Source organism: Struthio camelus, chromosome 7 (assembly GCF_040807025.1).
Source record: "Struthio camelus isolate bStrCam1 chromosome 7, bStrCam1.hap1, whole genome shotgun sequence".
NCBI lineage: Eukaryota > Metazoa > Chordata > Aves > Struthioniformes > Struthionidae > Struthio > Struthio camelus.
Window position 1 is genome coordinate 4,463,278 of NC_090948.1, and position 24,834 is coordinate 4,488,111.

Consider the following 24,834-nt stretch of genomic DNA (forward strand, 5'->3'; position numbering starts at 1 on the left):
TGAGTGTCCTTTGTTCTCTGAAGGGATTTAAGTGCTTTGTAGCCATTTAGGAAACAAAATCCGTGTTCAGAAGGATTCTGAGGTGTTGGACAGAATTAAGGTAGAATTACCTTCAGATTTATGGAAAAACTTAGAAATTCAGCATTAAAAAACAGACAGCTATTTCACCTGGAACCAAGAGTAGAAGAAAGAGTGGTGAAAGGGAAAGAAATCGCATATATAGCAAGGAAACTACATAGCCCCCACTAAGGCAGGCCTGAAGGATGAAGATTAGCAGCAGCTCCCAGTAGGAAGATGCAACGATTACCTTTCAGTGTTCTAGACCTACACGGGAAACAAAGCTTTTCATCCAGGGTCAATGAAAGATAGGTCACCTTGAAGCAGTGGCCTAGACTGGAAAGCCTTAGGCATAAGCCAAACAGGGAAGCAGGCTGTTGGGTCAGGCAGAACATACCTACCTAACCACTCACTTATTACAGAATAATGGGACAGACCCAGCGTGGTTCTGAAACGGGAACTGATGAGAGCAAAACAAGCGAAACTGGTCTCAATGGGTCAAGTCATTTTTTACTCAGGACTCTTAGTTAGCTGCCATTCTCAACTCAAGAGAAGCCAAGAATCATAGCCTAACTTCCTAATTGGTCAAAACTTTGCTGGTATGTCCACCTGCCCTAGCTTCCCTCTCCCCCACGAACAGTGATCAAAAGCTCCCCCAAATTTTGATCGAAGCAAGGCAATATTCCCCCAGTACAAGACACAGCCCCTCTCAGCTATCTCTTTGCAGTTCCCAAAGCGGGATGTGCCAAGGCAGAGCCAGGTGAACGCAATGAGATTTCAGGCAGTGCTACATTGCCAAAGTCAAGCTGAAGTTCGAATCATAACTTAGACCAGAGCCTCAGGACCCATTTTGAAGGGCTCTTCATCCACCAGAGCAGTTGAGGATCAGGAAAATGAACACATGGCTAAAAGCTGCCCTAGCTTCACCCTGAGCAAAGCTGTGCAACAACTCCTAAGATACAGTAAAGGAGCTTTACCCAAGCACGCTGGTCATTCCTAGACATTATTGCAACATACTAGCTGCATGTTAAATTCGGCACCTCTTAGCTTTAAAACACCATAGGCTTTTGTACCAAACTGTTAACTTGTAATAACCGGAAGTGCTTTTAAACACATCAGGAAAACAGCAAGAAAAGTATAAAACGACAGGTAAGAGAAATTATGACAAAGACTTGCAGTCTACCAGCAAGGGAAGTCAACCAAACCATGGATTCCTGTATGAATACCGAATATCTGAATCCACAGAGCAAGTGTGAACCTAATAATCTAGAAACTTACATTTTCTTGAGGCACATGCTTCCACGAGCAGGAGTAATGCAAGCTATTCCCAGGGAAGAATCTACAGGTACTTTTGTAGATAGTAAGGGAATCTCTCCTTTTTTCTTATATTGACAACTTAAGACCAGATGCTATTATGCAACTGAAGGTTATTTAGAGATAGCGAAAGTGAAAAGCATGAAAAACACAGAAGTCAACAACTTGAAGAAACATTCTTAAAATTTGTTAGATGAGGTGTGAAACATTAAGCGGGTAAGATCTCTTCAGGTGTTTTTTCTAAGGCGATGTGAATTTGAGCAATACAATGTTAGGGTCACAGTACGTTCTCACTGCAGACTAAAGCAGATGTCTAAGTATTCAGCAATTTACTAATGAAATTTTGTAATTAAGCTTCTGCTTTCTTTCTAAATCTATAAGCTATAAATGAGAGCATAATATAAAAGCATATGTACATGCAAATATATAGACATGCACGTACACACATTTGCAAAAGCAAATGTAAGTGCATGTAATATAGAAGTGTGTATGTGAAAGCAATCATTATTTTGTAATCTACGAGAAAGCCAGGGGAAGATTCCACTCAGAGCAAGTCAGAGATCAATAATTTTCAAGCTGATCTACTGACAGTTCTTAGGCAACCATGAAAGAACTAAACAAAGCAAGTCTATTACCAGCAGGCTTAAATTTACCTTGCAGGTGTCTGCAGCAGCACTGGAAAGGAAAAAAAAAGTATAGATTCACAAATCAAAGACTGACAAGCACTGACTGACTACAAGAGCTCACCTTTTTAACATTAAGAAGATCCATAGGAACACAGCAGAGGCTTTCATTCGCAAAGGTTCACTTGCAAAAAAAATTCCACGCCTTTACGGCGCTTGCATCTAAAAGATTTATCTCACAAAGCAATGATAAGCAGAGGGCCTGGCAGGGAAGGACGCAAGATAAGATGCTGCAGTTAACTTCATTCCAACTAATACTGATTTCTCTAAATGCTGTCTTCTGATATAACCAAAGATGTTAAGTCCAAATAAAAGGAGCTAAGTAACAGAATATAAACCAAACTGATCTGACACTAGTTACTTTCTTAAATAAGGTCTTAAGTATCTTTTCACTTAACAGGAAACCTACTCAGTCATAGCCTGTTTATCCGATTTTGCTACTATATGAAGTAGTAACAATTTCTCATTAAATTTTAACCCAAGAAGGCTCAGAGCAAGCAAAATACCCTTGGCAAACAAGTACCTCTGAGAGGTAGAGTTAGAAGATATCGCACAAGAACAACTCAAAGCCTGAATAATCTGAATATTTCAAAGTTAGGGACGCTTACACTTCCCTTTCTGTCTATGGGTATCATTCTGTGAACAAACAAGATTTGAAAACTCCCGTGTTGTCATTCTACCTAATTTCAGAAGTATTTGGTGATGCCTTTTTATAAGCATATGTGGAAGTTCTAACTAGTAAAGATTTTCCCCTATGTTACAATCCTGGTTTTTTTTAGCTATAAGCAATCAGGACAAGGTTGAATTCAAAATAAGTTTGGAAATGAAAGAAACAGCAATACTAAGTTTCTCATAGCAATAAAACAGAAACTACTGGACTTTAAACTAAGAGGTAGAGATACAAGTTTTCAGTAGCTCTTCATTGACGCTGCCTACCTGGCGTTGCTGCTGGTATTTCTGCTGCGTTTTACGCTCCTGAGAATTACGCTCCTGAGAATTACTCAAGAAACTCTTCATGATTCAGACATGGAAACCTGGGACTTCTTAGACATGAAGCACCAGTTTCCTGTGTGATTAAAGCTGCTTGCTACTGCCTTTAGCCTGAATACAGTCCAATACTATTATTGTTAATAGGACTGTAACAAAATCTGCAAAGTCCCTCTACGTGTCTTCTTAGCAGAACATTATCTGATAAAAAACACCCTCTTTTCTTATGAGTAAGCAGAGCAAAGTACCTGCAGATAGGCACTAGCTAGAAGGCATGATTATATACTCCTTCCACCTCCAGTCAGCTACATGCTTTATGTAAAAACATGCAGAACTTACAAATGTTTTTTGTTATTAAGATTCCAGAACTCAAAGAATCATTGTACCAATGTAAATATAACAAAGCATGACTATGACTTGTATGCAATATGCGTGCTCAGTGCTATATTCTCTCTCTTCGATCTAAACCACTTCTTAGCTCTAAACAAGCTAGCTTCAACAAATTTTCAATTTTCAGCTGCATTCCCATATTCTGGTGTGTTATTTCATTGACGTGGAACCTGACAAATATTAAAATATAAATTACAGGATTAAATAAGATTTTATTGTCACATTTAACTGCTTTGTCAGAGATGTACATTTTGCAGGTTTCTGTGCGAAATAAAAGTTTAGTTGCCATCTTGTCAATTCCAATTTTGACATATACACTTGTTTATAACACCTGAGCTACAGGTGCTTGCAGAGAGCCAACGATAAAACCGGAACACGTTTTCCTTTAAATGGATTGCAACACTCAAAGACAAAATGCATCAGGTTAAGGCTAATGAGAATAATGTAATAGTTAAAACAGACCACTAGATGTTTAAAGGTTGACACAGTTGACAGAAGAGTGGCATTTTTAACATTTCATTTTTCCAAAGCCGTTTGTTTAATTTAGTACAGGTAAAGAGAGGCTAATGAACAGATTTTTGCCTACGTATACAATACATACTGACATTTTAGTCTGTTATAAATCTGGTATATTTAAATTTTCAAGCAACTGCTGTTCTTCCAGGTATAAACCAGAGAAATGGTTATTCACACCTCAAAGCGATAAATGCTTAAGATGAAGTTATCTTAAACTGCGTATTTTCTCATTTACAGTCAGGGATAAAGTCGAATAATACAACCTTTTTAGTGGCACAATTTCACATATTTTGGGCAACGTTAGTATACAAGCAGTAATTAAATAAAAGTAAGTGCATCCAAACATGAAATTCTCTAAATATACCACACTTCATTTATCCAAATGGCAATTTTCTGACAAGAGCTGTAATTCAAATTGAAATAATCATTTACACATTTCACCCAGAGGAAAAGACGTAATAAACCCAGGGGACTCTGAGCATTCTTCTCCTACCCTATCCCCTATTTATTACATAAAATAACTCATATAGAAGTGTAAATCCAATATTCAGATGCAAATAAAATGCAAGAAGCAAGTCTCTGATGTTGGTAATTGGCAGATTTCAAAATCCAATCGTGACTGAATTTACTACTTTTGTCAGTCATTTACTATATGTGCACTTCATATTTATATAAAAAAGACAATAAATGAGGCTAGTGTGGCATAAAGTCATTGTAAACCCAGCAAAACCAAAATAATTATACTTGTGACATTCATTTGGATGATTTACCAGTCATCCCCACCCCCCACACCCTTTACAGAAAAAGGCAACCATCATTTAAGTGATACACACATTCTGCTAGTAAAAAAGTTGAAACCAACCCCTTCTCTGTTAAAAGAGCATGCTGATAGAAGAAGGCAGACCACACTTTTTCCAATCAGGCTTCTCAGAATTATCAAAATTTCCTTTTCTTGCAAAGGCCCGTTTGGCTTACCATAGAAAGCTGTTTCGAAGGCGGCAGATATATTTTCCCTTTCAAAAATTAAAATTCAAGGCATGATAGTGCAAGAGGTAAGTTTTGATTTGAGAACATTATTTGTACACTAACTGTGCTTAGTCACTACATCCCAATTTATTGTCTTAAAGAAGATACGGCAACAAAAGCTACAGGACCTCTAAAAATTCCATTTTGCCTAAATTTACCAGTACATCCATGAACCTCATCAGTATTAGTACAACTTGATTATCCTAATGATTCCATTATAAAACTTGCAAAATGTATCACAAGGTGAATAAACCATCTAGTGCAAGTCTTCTACATTTTGTGTGCACAGTAATCCTGTGTAGTTCATTTCCTCCAGGTTAAATCCCCAAAAATCTTTCTGTAACAATTATGAAAAAACAGTTCTTTTTGATTTTTTTTTTTTTTCTATCAAATCTGAGAGGTTTGAGTGTTCCTGGAATTGCCATCAGGATGTGTTGAAGGTCGTGAATCTCTTGTCTGTGAGTATTCACTGTCAGATGACTCTGTAGGTTCAAGCAAATTTTCATAATCACTGTCTTCTGATTCATCAACATTGTCACCAACTGCTCTTTGGGAAGATGGCATGGATGCCCCGTTACCAGAATATTTCAATCCTGCATTTGTTGAAACATAACTGGAAGAACCTACTGCTTGAGGTCGAGGCATGAAAACATTGCTTTCTAGGAGACCATGACCAACAGTACTTTCTTGATTGGTTGCATTGAAATCAGAATAAGGAGGAGGAGGATCAGAGACATCTGAATCTTCAAGCGTGCAGCCTTCCACAGCAAATCCAGTGTAGGACATTCGTGGAACAAACATAGGTTCCAGGTTATCTGTTGGCATCTGCCTGGTTAAAATTGCTTGCTGCAGTCCTACAAAAACAAAGAAGATCAGTGTAGTTTATGTTTACTTTACAATGTACTTTACATAATCTAGCTAGAAGGTAGCACACCCCTCGTAACTGTTCTCTCTTCTTCCTCTCTGCTTGCTACCGTTTACTGTGCATCCTTGGCATCGCTTTCAAACTGCAGCACTGGATCTTTCCCCTCTCAGTCTTCACTACTCTATCTCTGGCAACTCTCATTTTCATATTGATGACAATACGGCACACGATCCCTAACTATACAAGAAGCAAGATTTGACATCCTTCTCCTTGAGGTTAACATTTATTTATCAGTATATCCATGAGCCTCATCAGCGTTTGCACAACTTGATTACCTTAACAATTGCATTATAAAAACTTGCAAAGCGTGCAAGGTGAACAAACTATCTGATGCAAGTCTTCTACGTTTCATGTGCACAGTAACCCTGTAAGTTCCTTTCCTCCAGGTTAAATCCCCCAACACCACAGCCACGGGAAGTTTCCCCAGCCTATTGCTTTCCAGCTCTTCATCTCTGCATTAGTCTGTTGGCTCCTCTTTCTCTACCACATCAAAAAGCAGCTATGCTAAGGCTCATCATGCCTGCTCCTCTCCACCTATAATGTCTTATTCAGTACTGAAAGAATGACTCACTTTTGATCTGCTCATATTCACTTCCACTAATTTCTGTATTTTAAATTCATATTACATTACATATTAAATTCATATCAACATCAAATTCTTATTTAAAAGAACAACAACATCTTTCCTTCCCAGTGCCTGTGATCTGATGCCCATGATCTAGCCTGATCCTTCCCAGGCTAGTGGTCTGCTGAGACCACCGTGTATCATTCTTACCTTCTGCTAGCCAAGTATCTGTACTCACATGATATTTCATATTTAAGACTGCTAGCTAGCCTTCTGGGCAAGAATCATCTTTCAAACCTGCGTTTCTATACCCCTAACACAGTGATCCTCAATGAGGGCTCTCGCACTACTGTAATACTTGTAAGGTGGGTTGTTTAATGTGTCTGGAAAAGTCAGATATAACCATTAAAACCTATTCTGTTCCCTATGAGAAAATTAGATATAACAGGTAAAAACACCACTCTCTTTTGACTTTTAAGTAACTGTACAGTTAGCCAGTTGCTATAAATTTGCCTACGAAGGACAGGGCCTTTTTCTGATCCACGTGGTTTCAACAACTGAAGAAAGATCAAAAGCCACAGATATTATGTCTTGCCTTTAAGGATTTCAGCGTCTTAACATTTTCATAACTGAGAGAGTAATGAAAGCACTATGAGGATAAAAAAACAGTTGAAAAACTGTTTTACAGAATGATTGTAGTAGTTAACAGTCACAATGGAAAAAAGCATCAAGATGAAGCTCCCAGAGCTTTGCATTGGAACTGGAACTATACTTGCATTAATCACCTAAATGACTGAATTTTAAGAAGCACAGGCTTTTTAAAATAACAGATAACACTATGCTAGTAATGGCTGCAAGCATACTGGAGTATTAGAACAGGAATTCAAAGTGATCTTAAATGATTTGGAAAACAATACTTAGGGAAACACATACAAGAATAATGAACTGTACAAACTACAAAATGAGGAAAACAGTTTAGTCCTGTAAAAAAGGAACTCAGGTTTACTGCTGATTTAATTTAGGATATAAACATCAACACAAATTAACTGTGCTCAGGTGCTGAGAAACAGGTAAACATTGTTTTAGGAAGTACTGTAATGGTTAACACTACAACTGGAATACTATATCCACTTTCAGATACCAGTTTGAGAAACATGGAACAATTGGAAAAATCTGTAAAAGAAAAGGACTGATTAGAGGTCTAGAAATCATGATTTAAGAAGAAAGACTGAAACAACTGGGGTTCTTGGAGAAGACTGAGGAAACATCTCAAGTCTTCAAATATACATAAAGGCTGCTGTGAAGTAGTAACTAGAAGAGGGCATAAATTAGAGCGTTGTATATTAGACACGAGGGAAAACTTCTTTGCAGTAAGGTTTAAGCACTGGAACAGATTTAAAATTTCAGTCCGTTTCTAACCTGTTATTAACTCCAAACATCTGTCAGAAAGGACACTGGTATATTTAAGGCTGTTTGGGGCTGGGTGACAGACTAAAGGGCATCAGCTCTACTTACTGGGACCCTACGCTTCCGGAAAAAGCAAATTCAAAGTTGAGCAGTTTCTTTAATCAAGCCAATGAGGTACTTCTCAAGTAATAAAAACTACATTCCCTCAAGCATTTGAAGAATGAAGCACATCATTCCATTTTTGGTCTACGATGTAACAACCACGGAAGGCTTTCCGGGAATTGCATCTGAGAAGTGCAGAACATATACTAAACCCCAGAATAAGTTATTACTCATACAAAATTACTTCTATCAGCTGGCAAGGAAAGTCTCAAATGACTTTTGTGCTGTAGTGCTAGAGCTGTTAACCCCAAACCCTTAAGCACCACAAGCTTTCACGTAGCACCGCCACAGGAATCTCAACCAAAAGCTCCCTTCTCTTCCAGCTGAGACAACAAAACTGGAAGGATTAACTCACTGAGAACAAGGAAATTTTCCCAATATTGAGCAAGTGGGAGAAGAGAAGGCCAGCTCTAGTATTTAGCTACTGACATCTAACAGTATTACAGAGCTACAAGCTGCGTGTTTGCCTGTTTCAGCCCTCTCACATGCTCATCTGCTCGGGATAAACTCCAAGACCAGTGTTTGGTTTCACTGGTAGGCTCTAGAGGCTAGTACCGACCCACTCTTTCCCCTCCACCCCCATCTTTCACCATACGGACTGGGATCAGCTCCAGTCACACTCCCTACCTCTTCCTTCTTTACGCAGTAGCAGTGCCCCAGCTGCTTCATCTGCAGCCAAGCAGGAAGCTACAGTGACTCATCTGCTTGCATCTTTCTAACTGTCTGTGATTGGTGCTGGGTCTTTACCTAATCTTTCACAGTCAGGGAAGGAAGAACCTCAAAGAAGTGGGCCGAGAGATCAATGTAAAATGCTCATGTGGTAACAGTGTCGCGCTGCCTGGAGAAAAAAAAACATCTCCTCAGAGCAGCAGAGAGGCCTGTTGCACAGTTAGGGATATCAACCAATTCAAATGGTCCTTGAGTCTCAAACACTGCTTTAGATAACTAGATAAAAATCAAAAAAAAAAAACCAAAAAAAAAAACTTGTTCCTAAAGATACAAAGAGGTGTTTATTTTCTTATCATTCCAAAAGATGGAAAGAAAAAGGCAGGGGCAGAATTGCAAGAACGGCTGGAGAAGAACAAACGTTAAAAGCTTTTTCAGAAGCAAACAGACATGGAGAGACAAGTTTGTTTTATATCACTGTAACATGCAATTTGCTTATGAATTTTCTTATGTTTTTTTAATATCACTTTCCATTTCGCTCCTCACTGTTCCTACCATCTACTTTAATGTATTAGCCTTCTCTCACACTCACAAATTGAATTAGGTCAGCAATAACTCCTTGGAAATGCTCAGACTCTTCACAGAACCTGTCTACTGCTAAGCAAAAGTCTCCTGAAGCCATATTCAGCTTTAAGGAAGGAGATAGTGGAGCAACCAGCCCAGTACGTTCACGCAGTAGGTCTGACTGATTCAGAAAATTATGGGGGAGCAAAAAAAGATGAATATATAGCCATTGCTGTTTTACCCTAGCAATCCAAAACACATACTATGAAAACTTGTACTGTTAATACAGAATGCAGAACCAGATCCACTAAACACATGTTTTTTTTAAATGGGAAATACTTATTTGCACTATGGAAAATTAAACCAAGTCTCAGTACAGAAATTGCTTATATACGTGTTCAAAACACAGCAAAATACAATTTTTGCATTCAGAGCTTTAACTAGAAAGAAAAGACTCACATTTGTATTGCCTTGAATAAATCAGAGAATTATCTGAGCTGACTTCCTGAAAGATCAATCTCCCCGATACATAGCGAGAAGGATAGCATTTCAGCAGCTTCAATAAAATGAATTTAAATTTGTATTAGCCTTACTTTCAAGTACTGCATCATCACTGATGAGCAGGAAAATCCCAACTATATTTTGCAGTTTAAAAGAAAACTTCCTCCATTTTCTAGCAGGTACTTCTGAGGATAGGAGTGACTTCAGAATGGACTTTCTCTAGGATTTATTTTAACATTGAAAAGTGCTGTTTCAGTACTCATCATCACATTCACAGCTAAGTCAAACAGCAAATAATTAACGTTGAATAAAATAAGATTCAGTAACTATAAAGTGGGAGAGGAGGATGATATTTTAGATGTTCTCTGCTAAGCCAGTGGTAAAGAACTATCACATTCACTAAAAGCTGCAGGGTGAACAAAAAATCTTCCAGACAGTACTTCTGATGATCTACATCGCTACTCATCATTTAAGCACTTTTTGCTTTACCCAGGTTGTTTGGTGTCCAGGAACATAACAGAATTCTAACTTAATTGGGGCTGGGCTTGTATTTGGGGGTAGGGAAGGAATCAAAGTCTCAAAAAAAAACTTTTACAGTTACTGGGCTGTAAGCACAGTACTTCATTACTACATTTAATATTTTGAAAGGAATCTCTCCAGCGCTTTAGACTTGCTTTTTCCATTCCTGGCTTTGTTCCACTTTTCCTTTCCTACAACAAATCTTTTCCTGTGTTATTTCCAGAATTAACTTTCCCCATTCTTTCTCTACAGTTTTGTATCTTTGTCCTATGTTTTCAGTTTGCTAACACTGGATAAATATTTGCAGTACACATACGTTCATAGTTCGGGTATCATTCAATATAAATCTACCACATATTCTTCCCAATGTGATATTTTTCTCCTTTTGCTATGAGCTATCAGGAATATAACTAAGTTCCACAAAATATTTTGTATTTACAGTATCTGCTTCTGAAACAACAAAATTAGAAGGCAACTTACTTATTTCTTGTTCTTTTTCATTTTTTCTTTGTGTGATTTGCCTTTTTAACTTGTTTACATCAGCTTGAAAAGATTCAACAACACGCTCACTTTTTTCTACATCTATACATACTGCCTAGGAGAAAAACATAAGACACACTGAGATTTTGCAAAAATACAGGAAAGATTTCCACAACAAAATTAATGAAGCTACTAACAGATAAGAAGCTATTAAAAGCACCAAATTAAGAGCAGGAGTCAACTATATCAGAACATAAAATTCAATCTGAAGATTAATTTTTTTCCTTACTTGCTGTAACCAATTCCCAACTGCTGCAAAATAGAAAAAGCATTTCCAAATGATTTATCAGTATAGGAAAAATTCCATAATAAGATTCAAAGTTAGTCCTTCCTACCTGATGGAAGAGGCTTGATCTTACTTTTTTTGTTTGAACTCAAAAAAAGTCCAGTTAACCGTATACACACTGTTGTTAGCACAATAATGATATTATGGCAGCATGATTTTGAAGTGGAGCATATAAAAGTGCATGTTTTGTATATTCTTCCAACTGGAGAAAGAAACAGTTGAGTCAAGTGACAACTGTCCCAACTTGGTCTGTTGACTGATATCTCTACTACATAAATGAGGCCCATGGATTTTTAATAGGACTTCTCTACGCTAGCTGGGAAAGGAACACAAAATCTTCACAGAAAGGTCTAAGTTTAAAAACAGTTCTGGATAACAGGAATTTCTTTCCAAATCTAAATATATTATACCATACCTTGCTCACTTCTTCAGATACTAAATATTAGGTAGTATCATTAAACTTGATCAGCTTTGAAGAATACACAACTCCGAAAGCACCAACGGGTTTAAAATAGTCAGTCACTAGCCATTTATTGCTTCCTCACCAAAAGATTACTATTAATGATCTTAATTTGTTAGATAGACATTTGTCTATCTAACCTGAAAAAGGTTTTAAAGTAAAAAAAAATACTGTAATTAAAGAATCATGCAACTATAGGTCTATTATCTGCTTCTTGATGAGAAAAATTTGTTATTTCCAGTTCTGTAGCATTCTCTGTGAAGCATTCATTTTAAAGATTAAAGTTCCTCAGGTTAGCTGGCACCTAACTTATTTTTTAAGCTCTGTAAACCACGTAGAGCAGTGTGATCTACACAGTGACAATCAAGTAATACTTTTAACGGGTAGGAAAGCAACTCCCTGATGATGTCACATTTTCCATTTTTCCAGACAAAGTCAAACAGCAAGAGCATGAAAGCATATATGCGCTGTTGGCAAAAAAAGCATTAAAGAGTAAACACCATTAGCTAATGGGCTAGACCTCTGAAAATAAATAATTTTCTTCTGGAGCCAGTATGAAAGTGTTTTGCTCCTAGGTACGAGCTACCCACCTTACAAGGCAGGTTAGAAAGCAGCAGCTTCCACAGAGAAGCAGTCCTCCTCCTGCACAAGCAGGGTCAGGGAACGGTTGGAGCAATTACTGCCTTGTTCTCTGCTACATGAGCCAACCAGCAAAGCTAAGCTGGAGCAGAGACACAAATTACTCCAGGGCATATGTAAAGGGGAAGCCTGGAAATAAACTGTGACCAAACCACAATTACCAGACGTGTGTTCCTGAGGCAGCACATGTTCTTTACGTAGGATAAGCTGTGAACTGACAAGCTTATATTTAGTAGATTTGACATAGAAGGCACTTTCAGATCCTTTGCCATATTTGGAGCAGGATTTATTCATACCCTACACAAAACAATGACGAATTTTAACAGATGGAGCTCTCTGCTGTCTGCTATACACCAAGACCCAGGAATCATCACTAAACTCCCACAAGCAAGCCCTTAAACCTGTGCAGACCCCTAGAGCCTTCAGTAAGGCTCCTCTTTGACACATACTCATGTGTCAAAGAAAAAAACAGCTGTTAAAAACAGCTAATGTCCCAGAAATCACTAAACATTAAATCACTCTAACCTGCAAAAAGAAACAATCCATGGTATTTGGAGCAACCACTTTTATAGCAGCCACTGCAAATACACACGTTAAATGGAAAAAGTTCAATTCGACTGAAGAAAAAAATCAAAGTTTATTTCCCACAGTTTGCAAGAAATCTTTTACTGACTCTAAAAATCTTTATTTCTCACACCTTCAGTTTATCAAAGGATAAACAGAGGTACCACATACACATTGTTCAGTATTAAATACAGTTAGTTACCTGTACTTTTTCCTGAAGCGCATTATAAACCTGATATATAGCCCTGATGTCCTTCATCACTCCATCTTTGTCAAAAAAATCAGTACTAGCGGGAAAAAAAAATCATTAGTTAGAAAAACGCAATACAAGTTCCGAGCTCTTTTTGCTGTCTTCGAAATGCTATTAAGCAGTTAATTTTTATGTTAAAAAAAAAACAAAAACAAAGTGTATTTTATCTCATATTGCTAAAAATGTATTATGCTTTCAAGGGCCAAAACTTGAGCAACAGCAAATCAAATTCCAAAGTTCTTTCTGCAAGTCTTATCTGAATGAGATTAAACTTACGCAGAAGACTTTAAGCTTTATATAATTTCATTGATAAGTTAGAAGAGTTGCTTTGAATTTACAGTATTTAATTAAAAATGACTAAAATAACCCCAAATACTTCCAAACCATTGTGCAAATTATGAAAACAGACTTGCACGAGAAAGCCCACAGCACCAACTGTCCGTATCAACTCTGCTTGTCTTATTAGTGCACAGAGTTCCATTTGCTCTTTTTTAAGATTTGATTCTAAGCAGTAAACAGTCCGTGGGAACCAACTGCTAGTTCTTTTTCGGAATTAGTTCTTTTTTCTGCTTGAAATTCATATCTGTACAATTCCTTTGAAAGGTAAGGGACACACACCTGGATGATTGTACTTCATTTGCAAAGAGGGGAAAAAAAAACAAACACACACTCACCCATGTTCCTTAATAACTTTGGCATAGTTCTGAGAAGTATTTGGCACTGAAGAAACTTTGTATTCCTGCTGACTAGTGTTGCCGAGATTAGGAATAGTAAGTGACACCCTTTGATTATACCTGTAGAAAAATTTTAGAAAGAGCTCATTCATTTTCAGGAGATCCTTTATATAGCAGTCTTGATACTGTTCCATCTCCCCGATAATCACAATTCTTCTTATAGTAAAGCTAACCTAGAAGCTTTACATTTAGAAACACTAAATATTAGACGTTATATTCAGAATAAATGCACAATCAAAAACCCTCTTGAGATGGAGATGAATCTACTTCTGCACCTCTTATACCTTTTTAATTATTAATTCGGGCTATTGCAGATACAAGAAGGGTGAAGCCATATTCAGGTCTCTAACTTAAGAACAAGCCACCAACATCTGATTTCTCTTAAAATACATTGGGTTTGTTGTCTGAAGATTTAAAGACTTGAAAGACCTTTTACTCCGTCTAAAACCTCAATTTATAAATTGCTTGCACAGAAAAAAAAAAATACTGTCACCACAAGTACACCAAGATACTGTTTCATAAGCAGACAGCCACCTCAATGCACAATCACAGAAGCTTAAAGACAGTTTTAGAGTATCAAGAAAAGCAATAAGAAGCAGAATTAAAAAATGAGGAGTGATTCATAGTTGGGACATCGTTTACCTTCGGTTTGGTCTAAAAAGCACATATTCTAGAGCATGCGTTGAGTTATTTGCAGTGGAAATGAAGCTGAAGAGAAGGAAGACAAGGTCAGGCACTCCAAGAATGTGTGTCAGCTGTTTATGAATGATATGCTCTCTGTATGACATTTGCTGCTGAGTGTTCCTCCTAAATCTGTACCATCCAATAACATTCTGTAATCAAAGCACATCAGAAAAAGTATTAATTGAGAGATACAGATTTACCTGCTGGTAATAAAGTTACTAAAACTGTGATATAATCTGAATTAGGCAAGTCATAAAATTGATTTATTATAACAAAGTAAGACTAAATGAGTAGAGATTTATATCTATTAAAAAACCCCAAACAAGCAACATGTCCCTTTATAACATGTCATTGAAATGCTCAACTTCACTATAGTACAAATACCCACTGTCCTCAGTGGCATTTAGGATGCTACCTTCAATTCAGGTTATATTTCAACTTTTTAACCTTAGCAACAAAACTTGCATCATATTCCAATTATTAAAGCTTGCTCTGTCTTCACATATAGCAGGTTTATTTTCCTTTTTAGTCTATATATCTCATGCAACTACTCACTTGTATTACTTTCTCATTTCCAGGGCTATGCGTCACCAAACACATTTGCAAATTCACGTTTGTTCACGAGCTATGGGACTAATCTGCTGCGTACAGTGATAAAATCATCTCACTTATTTAACTGTGAAACACTTCTACGCACATCAGATAAGACCCATTCTAACTCAATGATTATTTCAAATACACCATGTATTTAAACTCTTATTTCATGAAAACTAGCATTTAATTTAAGAGAATAATGAAAAAGGACACATCATTAACAAAACGTGGCTTAGAGAGAGTCCAAGAATAGGCACAACCATGTAGCGATGCAAAAAGATACGTAACATACAGAGGAATACAGCAGATCCTACATATTGAACAACATGACTCCTACATTAAATAAAAAGCTATAAGCAGCAATGTTTTTAACTTTTTATAGTGAAGTCTACAAAATTACACGGTCTGAATGCATTGAACGTGCTTACTCTGCTAACAGAAGAGAATCTAAGACTGGCTTCGTTCCCAGACCATAGTATTTATCTTATTTGACATTATGACAATTGATATCATTAAGACTGTAGTACTTTAGCTACATAACAATTGCAAGTTCTCATTTCTCCAGTTTTGCCTGTTCTCTCACCACGGATAATGCATCTTCACTGAAGTCATAGCAAGGTAGGTCCTAACAAAATAAAATTTAACTGAAAACCCATTGGCACCTTGATTTGAAATGAGGAGGGAAAACAAAAAGATAGTTCTAAGATATGATTTTTGCATTGTCTCCTGAAGGGAAATTTAATATGCCCGGTTTGTAGTGTTCTAAAGTAGAATTATGGGATTACCAGGATTCAGTACCTGAGATTGGAGACTCACTCCATCAGCAGAGATGTGTGTGTGTGCATATACACACACACACACACACAGGGCACATACGCACTGAGTGTAACTACGTAGATAGACACAAAAGACATTACTGAGAGCTTGCATTGGAAGAAATGGACACGAGAAGGTATTACAATGATCGGTGATACAGGAATCGTACAAATTTAGGACTTGTTTCCTTATAGACCACTCCTTAACTTAAGTCTCGTCTGCATGCATAAGCCCTCAACGTAGACGGTAAGGTGATCAGAAAGTAAAGACTACAAACTCAATTAGCAGCTGAGCAACTGTCATCATACGCTTTGCATAATGATGATCAATTCACAGTGGAGTCATTCTTATTTAGATCAGAGCAACCTAAAGAGCATATCTGAGTCAACTGTAGAGGACAGAAACCCTAAAAACCTAATAAGGCATACCTTGACAGTTAGCTACGGAACCAGTGAAATGGAATCTGTAGTTCTTGCAAGCAGCTGGAATGACATTGGCTTGCTGCTGCTTGGAACAAACAAACAAAAAACCCAAAAGAACAAAAAAGGAAATCTTGTTTTTACCACGCCTTCCTTACACTAGCTCTGGCACTAACCAGACCTTGTGAGCCAAATTCATATAATAGCAGATGATTTTCTGGTGGGTCTAACAAGCTCCAGAGCTGCCACAAAGTAAACCATACAAGTAAGTCATCTCTGCTTTTGCCAGAGCAAGTTGATTAGTAGATTCATTTCATCATATGCAACCACACCTTCAGTTCTCCTCTTTGATGCATCAGTTGTTTGTGAGAACTTCTGAAGTAATTATTTGATAACTATAAACACAGTGCACTACAAGTTTGAAATTTGCGTAGGAGATGAACCACTGAAAAGTTTGATTCTCCAAGCTAACTGGTGAAATGCTATTCACTTAACGTTAGTTGTGCTAATAACATCTAACATATGACTACCTTCTGATACAACAGCTTTTCAGTTTAGAACTACTGGTGCAAAAATTGTAATTCCAAGGCTATGTTGTGCCAATTTTTTAACCTTTTAAAATTAATTCTTTGTAACAGATTTTCAGATTAGCTACACTTTCTGTTGGTTTCAGCAGCAGAGTATGCAATCACGAGTCTATAAATTTCGCTTTGAAATTTATAGTGACCTGAAACTAAATCCCTTGCACTTCTTCAAGCAATTTAGATGTTGCCCTCAATTTTACATAAGTACTACAGATCCACCAACTTCTATATGGGATAAGCCTTGGCTGAAAACAGACCATCATGTTTGTAAAAGAAAATATTTCTTCTACTTTGCTACTTATTTTTATATTCAAAGCCATTCTTTCTAATTATAGGTTCTTATGACTAGAAGAGGAGGAAAAGATAGAAAACTTACTTTTCTTCGATCCTTAAGGATCCTGTCCAAACTCTCCTCATTAACCTTGCCTGCATAGTCATAAAAGCTTGAACCAAAAAGGAAAAGAGAAATGTAGGCATACAGTTTACATGTGTAAAGTATTCACTCTATAAATAATGCAATTTTACAGTGTTCTTCAAATAGATGGCATTCTATAAGTTACAAAGAAACTTCCCAAGTTTTACCTTTACCAATATAGGTCAGTATTCACACCACCTATTTAAGGCCTCCAACTTGGGTGCCATTCAGAGCACAAAGTTAGAAGCCTGGGTTGACTGCACAGTTAATAGAGAGAGGCAGTTGCTCACAGAGGAAGAAGCAGAGCACTGAGATTAGAGGCATAAAACTAGCTGGTGCGAATAGCCTAGCCACTTTTAAACCACCAGAAATGAAATACAATATGCCTGCAATTATTAGTTTTAAAATGCTTTTATTGCACATATTAGTTTGATCAAAGTATTTCACTGACAGGCCCTACAACCAGGGGTACATAAACGGACTGTGCAATTTTCTTTTGATAAGCATTTGGTAAACTCCTGCTTTGATAATAGGAGGCCTATCTGCCAAAGAGGAAAGGAAAGCAGGGCCATTTTACATGCAACTACATATCAAGTTCTGGAGTTCCAATCCTGCAATTAGACTCATATGAGTGGACCCTTGCAGCCAAAATAGTTCTCAGGTTAGCAAAAGTCCAAAAAAAAAACATCGGGATCTTTCCACATGGTTCTGTTTACAGGACCGAGGCCCAATTCCTAACAAGTAGTTATTTAGAGGACGTCACCAATTTAGGAATTTATAAACCTATCTACACAGACAGGTTTATAAATTCAAGTGGATCACACTTCATAATAAAAGGAAAAACATTTGAAAATAGATTCCTCCTTGACTTACCTGCCAAGTCCTTAGTCTCTTTCAAGAGCTGATATCACTAACACCTAAAGCAGTGCAGGAAAACACTCTGTTTTAGAGGTCTATGATCTCAACTCTTGTGGGGAGGAAAAAACAACAGAAAATCCTGAACTCAGTACTTGGCTGGTAAATAAGGGTGGAAATAAAGTTTGTTTTAATATTCAAAATAATTTGCATCTTAAGACGACAATTAATTACAAATTTGAGATACTAAACAACATTTGCATAATCTTTTCAGTTCACATTTGCACAATATTTATGCATTCCTGCAAGTAATGTATAACCAATTCTGTCTGTTTCTACGATTTACAAGAATAGTTCTCATAGAGGATGAGCAACTAGTAATTGACAGAATATCTTCATTTGAAAACTGCACAGATTCAGAAATCTGGCCTTTTAAAATACTAGCTTCTTGTTCAGAGGCCAACTTATTCTATTCAATATCAGCAATGCCAGCTCACAAGAAAACAGAGTGGATGAGCCATAGGCCTCCTCATACTGGCTACCTTTAAGTGAAAAAGTTATAGTAGAATGCCCCGAACAGTACTAACTACAGCTAAAGGAACAGAGAAACTGGCGTCATGCTCTGGTACTGATGAAGATTACGTGAACTCTGTGGTTCTCCCCTATGCTCAAAAGCAAATGAATTCATCAGTATTCTTGTGGAGAAAGCAGGCTGTGAGATACAAACTTCTGCCCCTTTCTCCAGCAGCTCCGTTACTAATAATCAATTTCTTGACGGGGAAGAGACAGTAAACATGATCAGTTTTGATATGCACTGCACAAAGCATCACTAGCAATCAGGAAAAGACTGTCAGATGCTGCAATGTTAGGTGTAGAAAGTCTAGCATATAAATCACTGGGATAAGAGTACCCTCTCTGTAATTATCAGCTAGCAAATGATAGACTGTAGCTTTTCTCTCTAATGTAACTAATGTCAATCTTAATATCTAAGGTACTGTGTCTTCTTAATTGTCTGGAAATCTCTAAATAAAGAGAAGGAGAGATTAACTGGGAATTCCTTCTAAAAAGGATTTCTAGACAGCAATTTAGATGCCATCACTGGAAAACAAACAAAGACCACCTAGGAAAGGTGCATGTAATAGACTGAGGCTGCTAAACAGAATAGAGACCTACATTTAATTTTAATTCTGGAATACAGAAAAATCAAAAAGCAAAAAAAAAAAGAACTACTACGTTGAAAGTTTGTGAACAATGAGCTGGTACAAGTCAGTAAGATTATCTATAAAACAACTTGTATGACCCAGCAAATTTTTAAGGTAAGAGCAGACAAAGCACACTGCGACCTACCCTGAGGTCACTTTAGGGCTCCCTGGCCTAAGTAGAGCTAACCCAAGAGTACAATTTAAATTGGCTTTAACGTTTGTCCTCATTACCAGAGTGACATGATTTGACCCAACCCGACTGCGATCCACCTCCAGCGCCTGAGGTGGAAATTCAAAGAGGCAGAGATATTGGGCTATACTAGCTAGGCAGGTACCCTTTCTAAACTAAAATTTTATATTAAGATAGGTACTACTAAAACTGTCAACTGACACTTTCATTGTCATGGTTGGTGCCACTAGCACATATTTCTGTAATAACATCAGATGAGAAAATAATGCAGACTTGGTACATCTGAAATGCTAATGTATTTCACTGAGCTATCTGTTTTTATATTCTATATTAATCCAACTATGCAGCCAACACAGGAAGACAATAGAAAATGCTTACCTAAAGAGTTTTGAACAAGGCTCATGGTTATGGATTTCTGCAACAACAAAAAAAGACACATGTCCAACTGCTCAAGTTAAAGGAAAATTATACTGGTATATCTTGCTTAACCCTTCCACATCACAGCCAGCGAGCAAACAAGCATTTGTGCCAGACCACACACTGCCCTTCGTATCACAGTAATACTTGATGACATAGCACCACACTTGGAAAACCAGCTTCTCTGCCTAATCTTTGATTTTACGAAGGAAAATATTTTAACAATAAGCAAGCCTCAACTACACCCTTTTTATATTCTGCGGTTGGAACCGTCTCGCAAAGGCATTTATGAAAGTTCACATTTGCTGCTTTTGCTACATCTCTTCACAACAGTTTACTTACATTCATATATATTGCTTCTTATAGCAGCAATGGAAAAGAAAACACATAGGAGGGAATCACTGCAATTGTGTATATTAGGATATTTAACTAGGTGAAGGCAAACACATTCTTATTAGAAAAGAGGATTAAACACCACTCCAAAATGATTAACTGCAGTCTCACTTCAGATAACAGAATTCTAAGTTACCAGAAGTTCACCGCATTATTTTTTCATTCACGATGTAGTAATAAATGCTAAGATGCTTATTTAAGCAGCAAAGGTTGTAAGATTCAGTAGTCAGAGAGAAAAAAAGAGCAAAAAACCGATCCATGTTATATCTCTCACACCAAGCGTGACTTACTTTTCTGCGGCTTTTAGTACTTCTGTATTTCCACTACTCAGTTGTCTGATCAATTACAGTTTATCGTTTATTCACGCTGTTCTACCTTAATCCCATAATTTTTGTCTTAAACTGTATTTGCTCAGACTGAGCAGCATCTATGCAGAAACAATATTTCAAGATTTTATATTAGTACCCTGCTGGAGTGTTTAGCAACAACTTTGTTTAGTATCTTCCTTCCTGAAGGGTGACTCACCACCTGCTGCCCCTGAAAGTCACAGGCTGCTCGTGATTGCAATCTCAACAAAGTCAGCATCAAATCTCAGTTCCCAAGAACAACAGACTCTACACATTTGCACCTCAGCATATTCTGCAACTATCAAAACAAACGTCTGAACAGCAATGGCAGGCGTACCGCCAGAGAAACTGTAAATTTTCACTGGCGAGGAAAACTCTTGATACTGCTGTGAAGGTTACGTTTTAAAATAATTCCAAATAAAGAAGACTAGAATCAACTCCATACTTTCATTCCGACATATATGAAACTGTGGAAGTGATTTGCTAAACAAAGCCAGCAAATTAAATTATTCCAGCTTATAGCAATTCCTTCCAGAAAACATATTGTCTACAATTACTGAGAATGCATACTTGATTCTTGGGTTATTACTTAGTTACACAGACCTTGTCTTTTGAAAAAGAAGAAGCAACAAGCCTCCTGCTCAGAATGCACGAAACGGCCGTAATTCTATATTTGAGTTCTTTAAAATGTTGACGACGTCTCTCTCTATGTATATACATTTTTTAAAAACACACACATCATCGCTAAGCTTTGAGACAGCAGGCACGTAAGAATGTTGAAACAAAACTGCAATAGCAGTGCTACAAAACTGTCAGTTTTGTTCAACTCTTGAACTCCCACTTCAGCTCTTAAAAGTATGTGAATTTCTACTTCAGTGGGTTTTCACCGACAGAAAAACATCCAAACATCTCTAGAAGGTCTAATTTTCCCTTTTCAGAAAAAACTGCAACCAAGACTATAACAAAGGAGTGTTTAAAAAAAGGAATAATTTCGAATGCCACATACACTTGGTTTATGAAGCAACTGAAGCTGCAGCTATTAAGTGATTTTACTGTATTATGCTGTGAACAATAACCACAATCAGTTACTGTTGAATAGTCACACCTAGGCCTGTCTCAACGGATACAGATATCTGCTGTTTCCCTCTAGTAGTCATTACAGGTACAAAAAATACAAAAATAAAGGGATAGGCTTCTCCCCCCCTCTTTCTTAATCTAGCTCTACGATTAGCACAGTTCCATTACTTCTTTTGGCTTAGAAATAACCAGAACAGGAATCTACTTAACCTTCAGGATTCTTATTTGCAAAACTGCCACTACTTCAATGTGGCGAGTATCTTCAGATATAACAGAATACATCAATTCAGAGACTATTAGTTCTGTATTAGAACCTAATATTGGAGAGGCAATTGCAAGATATTGTGCATCAGCTAAGCTTTATACAGACCCTGCTGTGCTATCTGGAACCTGACCCACACACCAGCAGATTTCAAGACACAGAAAATCAGGTTCAGATGCATTAGAACTTTTAAAATAAGGTTTAGATGAATTTGGGTTATATACACATATATGAAAAGGGCATTTAGGCATTATCCTGTCTTTTAGGGGCTTCCTAATTTCTGTAAATCAGCCAACTACCCGCAGCAGCTTTTTACTCATGTATCAAAATATCCATTTCAACAGCAAGAGATGCCAAATCTTAAGATCCATCAGGATTATTTCACTTTTTCACAACAACAAATCAGTTTTACGATACTTGTGGTTCTTATCAATAAAGTAACTGTTTTGACTGACGTTCCTTGGCAAATCTTGTTGCGACAGTTGACAATGATATCACCTACAAGGCACGCATCCAAACGCTCAGCTGGAGATTTGCTCCCTTTCATTGTTAGTAAATCATGTAATACATGTTTATTTTATTTTGAGCACATCGCTGTATTTAGGCAACAAACATGAAACTCACCGCAGGGCCAAAAAAACAAATGCATCCTTTTTTCCATTACAAGATTCAGGTAAGTGTCTACAATGAACGATATCTTCTTCCTAAGAGGATATGCATAAGACCCCAAATCTAGCAAAGAACTTTCCTCATACCTCAACCATGAACATACAAATACTGTAGCAAATGGCTTAACAGCAATCTTGAAAGACTAGAAAATCTTATGCTGGTCTCACAAGTGAATTAATAGATCTTACTGAATTGTTACATTGGGGAAAAAAACCCAACTAAACAGCGCTTCTTTCAGACTTTCTCAAAGTTCGGTTACTTACCGATTACTTGCAGAAATTCAGTGTTGCTGATCTGTGAATCACTAATGCTAAATGTCTCTTCTTGTCTTACCTCCCCTAGCAGAAATCCTTCCTACAATTTCAAGGAGCAGAAAAAAAAAAAAAGACTAAAAATAGAAGAAAAATCACTATATACAATCATATATTATAACTGTCTTACCGTTCAAGCATTAAAACAAATTTTTGGTTTAAAATACACATCTAAGTCACACTAAGCTCAAGCCGTTCTTAGATTCACCAGAATTTTCTAATGTATAAGCCTCCTATACACTTCTTGATTTACAAATGACACTGCAGAAGGGAGCTTTGAGTATCCAGAAATACCACTTTTACAGGAAGCTTCCCTAGGTAAGGGGAGCACAATTTATGGAAGGAAAATACAGATTACATAAAGGAGCACTCTGCCTCCTGTCCCAGCTCCGCAGGCCCTGTCACACTGGCGCGGAGGCCAAGGAGGAGCCCAGAGCAGCATGCGCCACACCTTTGCTACTCCTTTCCTTCAAAGCCAACAGGGAGCGGAGTTTACATGAAGATGCTTAAGTGAATTAACATACAGGGATTGGGCTGGTCCCTGAAGAATCCCAGGGAACATAAAATTCAAAAGGTAACTTAAAAGTCATCCTTTCTCCTCCATCCCCGCCCAAAACGATGAAACAGAATAACTGGGAAGCGGGTACTATCAGCGTAAGCGCTGGAACAGCAGCGTATCGTTTCCTGAAAGGGGAAGAAGAGGGCAAGCTCGGGCTCAACGTTTGTCAACAGCCCACAGAGGCTGAAGAAACGCCTGGCGGCTGCACCGCAACGACGCCCGGTGACCGGCGCAGGAGACTCTCCGGCCGCCGCAACGCGACACCGGCGCAGGCCGCCCGGCGCCGCGGCCCCGCAGGGCTCAGCCCCGGGCGCACGGGCGCTACCGGCGCCGCAGGAGGATCCCGCCTCTCCGGGCCTCCCCCGGCACCGCGCTGCCCCTCGGGGCCCTGCGGGCGGCAGCGCCGGGCCGGGCCGCGGCCCAACCGCTCCGCCGGCGCCGCGCAGCCCGCGGCGGTAGGGCGCCGTCCCGGGCAGAGCGGCGAGCTCGCCGCCTCCTCCACCATCACCACCCCCCCCCCCCACCGCCCCGGCACCTACGTGGTCGGCGCTGCTGTTGGCGCTGTAGTAGCAGACGGAACTGAACGTGTAGCCCGAGATGGAAGCCGCCATGATGGAGACCACCGTCGCCGCCGCCGCCGCTCCCACAACCCCCCGCGGCCCCCCACCCGCCCGCCCGCTTCCGGCGGCGGCGCGGGGGCGCCTGGGAGTTGTAGTCCGCCCGGCGCCGGCGGCCTTGGCTGGTCCGTGTGCCTGGAAAGGCCTGGAAAGGCCGGGAGGGCGAAACCTTGGAGCGATGCTGCCCCGTGAAAACGGAACCGTTCAGGGCTTTTCTCTCTCTCTCTCTTTTTTTTCCCCCTCTCTCTTTGTTTTTTTTTCCAGGTAAATCTAGTAGAATCGTGAATCGGAAGCAGAACGACATGGTGGTTTTCAGAAATAGTTGAGGAAAACACACAAAAGCTGGATTAAACTAAACCCTGTTCTTATCCCGTTGAGTTGCAGCATTAAAAAGCAACGGCCTATCCTTTTTTGCTTGGAAAAAAACCCACCCTGCCGGGAGTGCGTCTTTAAAGTTAGGCCGTAATCGGCTAAATTAGCAGCAGCACAGCATTAGAGCCCTAAACCCACTGACTTCACGGGGCTTAAAACATGTTTGCCTCCAAGAACGCCTTGAGGAAACACGGGAGCGGCTGCCTCTTGGCCAAGGCTGCGCGTAGCTTGGAGTTTTTGCACCCCCTTCATGCTCTGCCAGGGCGTGCGGTACTCGCGGCCAGTCGTAGCTGTGC

The 24,834-nt window shown here is 38.6% G+C and overlaps 1 protein-coding gene across 1 annotated transcript; it reads right to left on the bottom strand.

Moving 5' to 3' along the window:
* Window positions 1-3,623: 3,623 nt before the first annotated feature.
* On the bottom strand, window positions 3,624-24,208 carry ABRAXAS2 (abraxas 2, BRISC complex subunit). The gene is made up of 9 exons (XM_068951474.1): window positions 24,089-24,208; window positions 22,943-23,033; window positions 19,893-19,929; window positions 17,229-17,295; window positions 14,398-14,588; window positions 13,696-13,815; window positions 12,974-13,058; window positions 10,763-10,877; window positions 3,624-5,827 (listed from the first exon to the last, which is right to left on the bottom strand). The coding sequence occupies exons 1-9, from the start codon at window positions 24,158-24,160 to the stop codon at window positions 5,361-5,363; spliced, it is 1,245 nt and encodes a 414-aa protein (XP_068807575.1). The 5' UTR covers window positions 24,161-24,208; the 3' UTR covers window positions 3,624-5,360.
* Window positions 24,209-24,834: the final 626 nt, after the last annotated feature.

Bases quoted from the DNA above. Each gene is read 5' to 3' on its own strand.
- ABRAXAS2 (XM_068951474.1), bottom strand. From the start codon at position 24,160: ATGGCGGCTTCCATCTCGGGCTACACGTTCAGTTCCGTCTGCTACTAC. The intron at 19,930-22,942 runs GTAAGTAACCGA...TTGTTGTTGCAG, and splicing joins TGAATTTCTGCAAGTAATCG to AAATCCATAACCATGAGCCT. The intron at 17,296-19,892 runs GTAAGCATTTTC...TTTTGGTTCAAG, and splicing joins CCTTGTTCAAAACTCTTTAG to CTTTTATGACTATGCAGGCA.